The 8,549-nt window shown below is 32.4% G+C and overlaps 5 protein-coding genes across 5 annotated transcripts in view; 2 read left to right on the top strand and 3 right to left on the bottom strand.

Moving 5' to 3' along the window:
- Positions 1–619, top strand: part of Sardh (Sarcosine dehydrogenase) — a 7,385-nt gene extending 6,766 nt beyond the window's left edge. Inside the window, exons 15-16 of the mRNA XM_013311662.1 lie at positions 8–174; positions 248–619. Of these exons, the coding sequence (XP_013167116.1) occupies positions 8–174; positions 248–574 (494 nt within the window). The 3' untranslated portion in view covers positions 575–619. The remainder of the gene's footprint in view (positions 1–7; positions 175–247) is intronic.
- A 310-nt stretch (positions 620–929) lies between these two features.
- On the top strand, positions 930–2,375 carry LOC106117429 (peptidyl-prolyl cis-trans isomerase-like 3). Its single transcript, XM_013311738.1, has 4 exons — positions 930–1,230; positions 1,499–1,597; positions 1,690–1,808; positions 2,114–2,375. Exons 1-4 carry the CDS (start codon positions 1,090–1,092, stop codon positions 2,238–2,240), a joined length of 486 nt encoding a protein of 161 aa, XP_013167192.1. The 5' UTR covers positions 930–1,089; the 3' UTR covers positions 2,241–2,375.
- Positions 2,376–2,451: 76 nt separating this feature from the next.
- On the bottom strand, positions 2,452–5,145 carry LOC106117428 (zinc finger protein 84). Its single transcript, XM_013311737.1, has 2 exons — positions 4,407–5,145; positions 2,452–4,298 (listed from the first exon to the last, which is right to left on the bottom strand). Exons 1-2 carry the CDS (start codon positions 4,557–4,559, stop codon positions 2,712–2,714), a joined length of 1,740 nt encoding a protein of 579 aa, XP_013167191.1. The 5' UTR covers positions 4,560–5,145; the 3' UTR covers positions 2,452–2,711.
- A 267-nt stretch (positions 5,146–5,412) lies between these two features.
- On the bottom strand, positions 5,413–7,496 carry LOC106117087 (chondroitin proteoglycan 1-like). The gene is made up of 4 exons (XM_013311159.1): positions 7,376–7,496; positions 6,388–7,131; positions 5,985–6,051; positions 5,413–5,742 (listed from the first exon to the last, which is right to left on the bottom strand). The coding sequence occupies exons 1-4, from the start codon at positions 7,422–7,424 to the stop codon at positions 5,589–5,591; spliced, it is 1,014 nt and encodes a 337-aa protein (XP_013166613.1). The 5' UTR covers positions 7,425–7,496; the 3' UTR covers positions 5,413–5,588.
- A 681-nt stretch (positions 7,497–8,177) lies between these two features.
- LOC106116924 (extensin-like) overlaps positions 8,178–8,549 on the bottom strand; it is a 2,635-nt gene continuing 2,263 nt past the window's right edge. Inside the window, exon 3 of the mRNA XM_013310983.1 lies at positions 8,178–8,325. Coding sequence (XP_013166437.1) covers positions 8,178–8,325 — 148 coding nt within the window. The remainder of the gene's footprint in view (positions 8,326–8,549) is intronic.

An 8,549-nucleotide genomic window follows, 5' to 3' on the forward strand; every position in this document is an offset into this window, starting at 1 on the left:
TTTTTAGGTTATCATTTGTGGAATGCCGACTTGAGATCTGATGATAATCCAATAGAAGCAAACTTAGGCTTCGCCTGTAGGAAAGATGGCGAATACATTGGCAATGAACATGTAACGAAGGCTAGAATAAACGGAGTCACAAAGAAATATGCCTACTTCACACTTGATGATAAAGTATGAATTTTTGAGCCAAATAATGGGTTTTTAATCTTGTAAAAACCAATTAAAATGTTTTCTATATTTGTAGGTAGCGTTATTTGGTCAAGAAGGGATATACAGAAACGGTGAACCTGTGGGATACTTGAGGAGAGGCGACTATGCTTATTATCTCGACAAGCCTATTGGAATTGGTTACGTGAGCAATCGCGGTTCCGAAGTTACAAAAACCTTTTTGAAAGAAGGCAACTATGAAATAGAAGTCATGGGAAAGAAATATAAGGCTACACTTCATTTGAGATCACCGTTTGATCCTACTGGCCAAAGATTACTTGGAAATTACGGTGAACAAGGCATGGATGAAAATACACATGAACCGCATGCCGGACAAAACGAGAGAGCGGGCGGTAGTGAATAGTATAGTACTATTTATTTAGATCTCAATAAAATCATTTTAAATGCTTTTCTGTTTTTTTTATATATAAAATCAAAATTGTTTATTGAAAATGTGTGTCCATTATTGGACTTTAGTTCATAAACGTGTAGTCAAGCACTATGATTCAATAATTGAGATAATAAACCAATTATGTTTACAATATAAAATTCTTAGCTTTGTTAATATTTCAATTCTATTATAGCAATTTAATTAAATGTTACAATATAAAATACGGACAATATAATTACAATATACAATATAAAAAATTGGGACGTACAAGTAATGGTCATGTCAATTTACTTTTTAAAAGCAGAAACTGTCAGTGCCCAATTAATGTCATCTGTCAACTCAACTAGTCATAATTTTGATTCTGAAGTATTTTTTAAAGTTTACATTGTAAGCGTAAACAGAGTATTATATTAATTTGTGTCGATTATAAATTTCCTACATAGCACTATTTTCTTAAAGATAAACAATAAATTATATTAAAAAATAAAATGTCAGTAACAATACACACCGACGTAGGAGATATAAAAATTGAGTTATTTTGTGAGCAATGCCCTAAAGCATGTGAAAATTTTCTAGCACTTTGTGCTAGTGATTATTATAACGGTTGCTTATTTCATAGAAACATCAAGGTGAGTTTTAATTTCATAAGCATAAATTAACCACAAATGTAAGAAAATCATTTCAACATAGCGAGAAATTATCAACATCTCCCTGGCTTTATCTCACTCTCAGAGGGTCAGTGCAAAAAGTTTTATAAACCTTAATGTATTGGCTTAATTCGAACGGCCGGCCGTCTGCGTGTTGCAAACACTGCTTAGGAATAAAAGAATATACTATAAATGTTCGAAATTTTAACTATGAATAGAATTTTATCATATAATGTCTTGTTTCTTTTAGGGTTTCATAGTTCAAACAGGAGACCCAACTGGTACAGGAAAAGGGGGAAATTCTATATGGGGTAAAAAATTTGATGATGAGTTCCGAGAAGAGTTAAAGGCAAGAATTAAATTTGAATATTACATTCTTTAATATCTTACTTTTTTAACACTTAATTTAATATCATTATCATATTTCGTTTACTGTTACAGCACAATTCAAGGGGAATAGTCAGCATGGCCAACAATGGTCCGAATACAAATGGAAGTCAATTTTTCTTTACATACGGAGAACAACCACATCTAGATCTGAAATATACCACTTTTGGAAGGTTTGTTCTAAAATGCATTGATACTATTGATCGTATTTAGTTAAATTTTGTATGTATCTTTACAATAATGTAAGGGCCAAAGCAAACAAAAACAATATCAATCTTAAGCTCTGTTATGTGCGTTTTTACTACTAAAACAAGATATCAAAATTTATCCCTTTCATTCTCCTTCCAAAACTGATTAGAAAAATTTTTAGTAGTGGAAACTTATAAATAGAATTCTTTATACTTGTTAATTTTGGTTACCTCCATATAGAGATGTAGGAAAAATATTCTAGGAGCTAACAATTGTTATTTTTTTACAGAATAATTGATGGATTTGAGGCTCTTGACGATTTGGAGAAGTTAGCTGTTAATCCGAAAACTTTCAAACCTTTAACAGAAGTCAGGATTACGTCTGTCACAATACACGCAAACCCATTAGCTGGATAATAAAAATATGATAACAAAACTCAGCCTTTTTATATCCATAATCTATGTCAATGAAAACATGTGTTGATTATTAAAACATTTATTTGGTTACGTCACCTACATTATATGAAGAAATAACAACTTTTCAACAAGATATATTAATGTGTTTTTGTATTTAAATATTTAATACTATGAATTATATAAGGTCTTATTTACTATATCTGGAAATTATTGCATTTTATATAACTCTGGTGCTGAAAACATTAAAATCTATTTACTGAAAATTTGCTCATAAAATCCTAACTGTAGTGGAAGTAACTTACAGATGTATTTATATTAAATTTAGAAATATATAAGCATTTAAACATATTACACTAAATTACATACAAATGGACATAATTTTATCAACACAATTAAATTAATTTTTTATATTCACATCAAAAATTGTCTTAGATATCATTGAAACATCTTTTGAATGTCAAAGTCCAAATCTCAAGTTTCTAATTCATAAAAGTTTTCATCAATCTGGAAATCTGATTCTGTCTCTTTTTTTATTTCATTCACACATAGTTTGTCATCAAAATTATCTGTAAAATGAGATTTAATGTGTGCAACTAAATCCGCTTTCTTTTTGAAAGTCAAACCGCATTCTATGCAAGGCATGTTAACAACTAAACATTCCTGTGTTTGTTCATGATTATCCAATTTCTCCTTACTATTAAATTTCTTATCACAACTATTACATGAGAACGGTTTCATGCCCATGTGTGTTTGTGTGTGACGGTCTAATTCTCTTTTCCTGGAAAACTTCTTAAAACACACTTTGCATTGAAACACTCTAGATCCGATATGAGCAACGGAAACATGTGTTTTATAGGCATCAAGAGATGAAAATCTTTTTGTACATTGATGGCATTTTATGTTCTTTGGTTTGTTTTTATTTGTCATCATTTTCTGTTTACCAGGTGAACTTTGGATTGACTTACTAGGGGTGGGAGGATTCTTTCTTACATGATTTATAAAACTACTTTCACCTACAATGTGGTCAGGTACACTAGGAAATTCATATTCCCCCATAGAATTTTCAGGATTAAGCTGAGTAGGGGATGTCATTATGTTGCTAAAAGGATTAATACTGACGACCATGTCATGACTTTCTTGATCAATCTCAGATTCATTTCTTTTAATTTGTGAATTGAGAGGACCATGTTTTAATTCATGTTTTATTAGTTTATCCCTTCGACCAAAGGATAATGGACATTTACTGCAAGCATAAGGTTTCATACCAGAGTGAATGAGAACATGCCGTTGTAGATCTCCCTTAGCTACAAAACTTCTGGGACACATGGGACAGACATGAGGTTTATGCCCTGCATGTATTCGCAAATGCTTACTTAAATTAGTGTTCCGTGAAAAACTCTTAAGACAATAATGACATTGGAATGGTCTTATGCCTGTATGAACAACTGAATGTTTTCTTAAATCAGATCTTCTACCAAAACATTTTTCACATTCCGGACAATGGTATGGCTTGTCACTTTGGTGCACATGTTTAGTATGCTGTACATATTGATTACGCTCTGCAAAGACCAAGCTGCATTCAACACATTTGTATGGCATGTTAGGGTCATGGTAACTCTGTTCATGCTCCTTACACTTTTCTTGAGAAACAAATGCTTGATCACAGTACTGGCACATAGATACATTTTTAAAAAACGATTCTGTCATAGGCTCTCCCTCTTGAATATTTTCACATTCATTTTTTTCACTCTCAGGCTGTTCAACATTTTCAGATTCCTCCTCAGAGGAGTCATAATCTAAACTGGGGTCTACAACCATCACAACACTGTCTTCAACAATGTAGTCCTCAGGCTTTGGTTTTACCATTTCATGATTATTTTTATAATTGTAATTACTATAATCAGATGAATTGGAAGTATCTAGCTCATTCACTCTGTTAGTTATTTGCTTTAATCTAGCTTCATTTTGAATGCACTGTAATCTAAACTTTGAACATTTATTTACTTTGAATAGGCATTTATAACATATTATTCCTGGAAGACCATCATTGGGATCCAACTGCAACAAACAAAAGCAATTAAGATTGACTGCTGCAGTAATAAAAGTTTTATTTAATATTTATTTGATACAATGCAAGAAGATTTGTAATGAATGATGTTTACCAACCTGCATTTCAAAACACTCAGCTATTTTGGAGGTTAATGGCATATTCAAGTCTTCATCAGGAGCAGTGGCGAATATTGATGTTGTTAGCGAACTTTTAGTCAAGCAAAGACGACACAGCGCGTGAAAGTTGGCTATAATGTAGGAATCTTCCATTTTGAGTACAGTCTGACATTGAATCGTCGTAATACTTTTTATTGAATTAGTATTAGAGGACCATTGACATTTTATTTACCAATGAGAATTGAACATTTTGAATTTGGAATTCACTGCAATAATAAAACTAAACAGAACAGTATTCCACAGCACAGAGGCTATGGCACAGTGCGATGACTACGCAATCGTTCGATCCGTATCAACTGGGGCGATGCTCGGCGCTCGGCAGGGCTGCGGTCTGCGATTCGCGCTAGAAGAGGAACGTCGCGCCGCCCCTGCTTGTACCAGTCGTCATCTCATGTCTATAGTTAATTCTAAATGTGGTTTAAAAATCGTGGCCTGAATTAATCCATTCACCGAAAAAATAATAAACATAGGTCAACCAATTCAGATCTAGGCTGAGGAAAAAATTTGAATTTGAATTTTTGTAAAACTGAGACCGCGCTAATTTCGCAGAAAAGATGTTTTGCTTGTTCTCATGTTCTCCAACATTTATTGGCTTAAATCAACATTCAATGCTGTTTCAAAGTTATTCATTGGTTGATATTTGTACTATTCAGATAGACAGTGATATTAGCCAATCAGAATTCGAAGTTCATTCTTGTAAATGTAAATGAAAACTCGGTGAAAGGGTTACTAGCTACAAAATATTTTATTATGACAATATATTAAAAATTGTCGTCATTAAATTTTAAAAAATGTAGGTGAGTTATTTGCAAATTTTAGTTTCTTTAATTAAAATAAGACCACTTTTCACAGAAAACCCAAACTAAGAAAAGAAAAATTAAGAAAGTGTTCTTTTGCGCAGGAATTTTAAAAGTTAGTTTATAGATTTGAGAAAGTAAACTTTAATTAATTTGTAATAGGTATGCGATATTATTAAGACACACAGACAGAAAAACACTAAAATGGAAAATTATTCATTTAACTTAATCTATTTTTTCTTTGTTTGCAGTATTGATTTTCACTATTACATTAAGTAATTGTTAAGTCCGAATGTAGTTTATTTTACACAAAATCTCTTTGAACTTAATACGAGTACCACACATCTCTACAGTTACTGTTGCTTCTAAAGTTCATGCATTTACTAGATTCTTCGTGGAAGTAATATCCTTGCTCACAAGTAAGAAGACGGGCCTTTCGTTTATGACAAGCGATGAATTGACTGCAGCTGTCTCGGTATCTGGAACAAGAGAAATTAATGAGTGAATTATGAGAAAAGACGTATTACGTAATATATTTAACTACGATTTATTAAATACATTATGTTGCTTAGACTAAATTATATCGCGTTTCAAACAAAATCTGAATTATTCGTCGTAGTCAAAGTCAAACAAAACATTATAAGCTTACGTTATAATTTTCGCAAAATAAGGGACGTCATTTTAATTACTTTAGGCGTTAAATAAAATAACATTTGCTGACCTGAATTGCAATATCAAATTGCCATCAATCCCATAACCTTCATCAGGGCAGGCGACATCTTTGAATGCTGCAATGAAACATTAATAATACGTTATAAAAATCTATGTCCACGCTAAAAAATTAAGCGTTAAGGATTTTATAAGATAGATGGCGTAAGCAATAATACAGCTTCAATATCAATTTTTAAAAATCATCTAGTTTGTATTTTGTATCTATTTACCTATGTGTAGTGTATGCATAAACGTAGTGTTGTTTGTCTCGAGCGTACACGCCATAAGTACATGCCGGAAAAAGAGGACGTCAGTCGATGTCAGACTTTTGGGACGGCAATATGTGTCGGTACGTGAACGAGCCAAATATAACGCAACGAATGCTACACTATGTATGTAAAAATATTAGTTACCTGGAGGTTTACAATCCGAGACGTTTTCGAGCCAATCACAAATTTTTAACTTTTTATTAAATACAAGTCCATATGGGCAGTCCATTAAATATTCTATTCCATGAATACACACATAGTATTGGTCACAGGTAACATCATTGGCACGGTAGACACCATCTTTTAAGCATTTCGTGGAGCCATCAGGATCTCCTATTATTGGAGTCGTTCTCTCAAACGGTGCAGTACTTCCTTCCTCATTTGGATTTGATGTTACCTCATTTGGATCTTCTGTTATTTCATTTGGATTCGGCGTTAACTTTGTGGCCGGAGTTGTTATTTTATTTGATGGTGTTGTTGCTGTGTTCTTGGTTGTTAATTCACAGGGTTTTATTGTGGTAGTCTTGATTGTGGTTGTAAGTTTTTCTGTTGTTGTATTATTATCGCATGGCCGTGTTGTTGGTTTTTCTGTGTCATTAGGCGGTTGTGAAATACTGGAGTTACGATCGCAAGGTTTTTTATTTTTCGGTGGGACTATAATAATTGTTTTGAGTATATTTGTGTCAGGGTCGTATTGGTGTATGTCTACTGTTTGGACATTTAATTTTGGTTTTAAAATGGGAATTAGGTAAAAGTTGTTATTCTGTTCTTGCATTGTAAGATGTATTGGGTTGCCAGTTTCCACTGTTAAGAGTGGTGAGTGGTTATTGTAATTTTCGGGTTTATTTGTATACGAATGTTTCTTATCCAAGTTCACTTCTGAGTTAACTGAAAATGAAAACAAATACGTGAATAAATTTAGTAGTTCAGAGAAAAATGTAGAATTACTAATTATAATAATAATTATTAAATTAACTGAGATAATTTAAGGTCTGTTTTGTATGTATGTTTTTTATTGAAACTGCGGACATAATAGTAATCAATCAATGTAAAGTTTTACTATTTCATTTATGTTAGTGATTCGTTTGAAATGAATGGATTAGTTATTTTTTAATGCAACTTTTATACATACCTCGTGTACATAAAGCAAAAAACAAAATAAAAAGTGTCTCTTTCAACATGATTTAAAAGAAAATAAATAGTATCACTATGTTTCAGCAGTATTTCAGAGCGCTAAGTGTGTGTTAAGTTAAATAACTTGTATTTATAAGGTGTTTCGATAAGATAAATTTTATATTGATTGCTTTGATATTTGAGATCGTTATTTAAATATGTTAACATCGATTAAGATGTTTTTTTAATTGTTATACATATTAGTAAGTGATCTAACGTTTCATTTGTTAAAGGTCACTTTTTAATCAAAATGTAGAGACAGCCTGGTACATCAATTAAAATGTACTATTAGATCTTTGAATTAAAAAACATCTTGTTATAAATAATTTATTGTAGGAAATATGTTACGAGATACAAAATAATTTAATAAATTAACAATACTACAGAGAAATGTTACATTTTTTTCTTATCTACCTTCAATTATATTTATATAACTATAAAATCGCATTATCAAAACGTTCAAATGAATCCTGTGATCTTAGTTCCTTCAGACATATAAATATTCACTAACTCTTTTCAATACCATTTTAACCATATTGCATTTGTAAAAATTAGTCACCCGCTCATACATAATGCGATTTGCCCACTGTCTCCCATGGTCCTGCAACTGGGCGCATGCACACTGTAACTCCAGGTTGAAATGGCCTTGCAAGTTTTTATGTAGTCGTTTTGACAATGCGAACTATAAAACTACAGCTAAAATAAATTACTGCCACAGAGATATGTATAATAAATCACATGTAACTTAGTGCTACGCGTGTTTAGTATAAAACATCTGAACAGTTGGTGACGTATTCGGCGTCAACGCAAGAGTTTGTGTAATCGTCGAAGAAATGTCCCGCTTCACAGCTGAGGAGACGCGGCTTGCCCAAGTGGCAGGCGACATATTGACGACAGCTTTCACGGTATCTGAAATAAAATATCACAAATAGTAAAGTTTTTAAATCAAGTGTGTCACAATTCTTACTATAAATTAAATACATTTTAATATACAATAACACCTCACGCCCGTAACCCAACGGGGTAGGCAGAGAGTGGTCTCCAGATCCTCCGTCCGTGGGAACGGAGGATCTGGTTCACCTCCCTCGCTTTTGCTACATTTGACGCATAGTTGTATGTTGGTTCATGTTGCT

This window comes from Papilio xuthus, unplaced genomic scaffold, assembly GCF_000836235.2.
Source record: "Papilio xuthus unplaced genomic scaffold, Pxut_1.1 DF827680.1, whole genome shotgun sequence".
Classification (NCBI taxonomy): Eukaryota; Metazoa; Arthropoda; class Insecta; order Lepidoptera; family Papilionidae; genus Papilio; species Papilio xuthus.

What these genes read in the sequence shown, in the direction of transcription:
- LOC106117429 (XM_013311738.1), top strand. Translation starts at nt 1,090, where the DNA reads ATGTCAGTAACAATACACACCGACGTAGGAGATATAAAAATTGAGTTA. An exon ending in TATTTCATAGAAACATCAAG is followed by an intron (nt 1,231 to 1,498) that starts GTGAGTTTTAAT and finishes TGTTTCTTTTAG; the next exon opens with GGTTTCATAGTTCAAACAGG. An exon ending in AAATATACCACTTTTGGAAG is followed by an intron (nt 1,809 to 2,113) that starts GTTTGTTCTAAA and finishes ATTTTTTTACAG; the next exon opens with AATAATTGATGGATTTGAGG.
- LOC106117428 (XM_013311737.1), bottom strand. Translation starts at nt 4,559, where the DNA reads ATGGAAGATTCCTACATTATAGCCAACTTTCACGCGCTGTGTCGTCTT. An exon ending in CTGAGTGTTTTGAAATGCAG is followed by an intron (nt 4,299 to 4,406) that starts GTTGGTAAACAT and finishes TGTTTGTTGCAG; the next exon opens with TTGGATCCCAATGATGGTCT.
- LOC106117087 (XM_013311159.1), bottom strand. Translation starts at nt 7,424, where the DNA reads ATGTTGAAAGAGACACTTTTTATTTTGTTTTTTGCTTTATGTACACGA. An exon ending in TTTTGCTTTATGTACACGAG is followed by an intron (nt 7,132 to 7,375) that starts GTATGTATAAAA and finishes TTTCATTTTCAG; the next exon opens with TTAACTCAGAAGTGAACTTG. An exon ending in CTCGGATTGTAAACCTCCAG is followed by an intron (nt 6,052 to 6,387) that starts GTAACTAATATT and finishes GTTTCATTGCAG; the next exon opens with CATTCAAAGATGTCGCCTGC.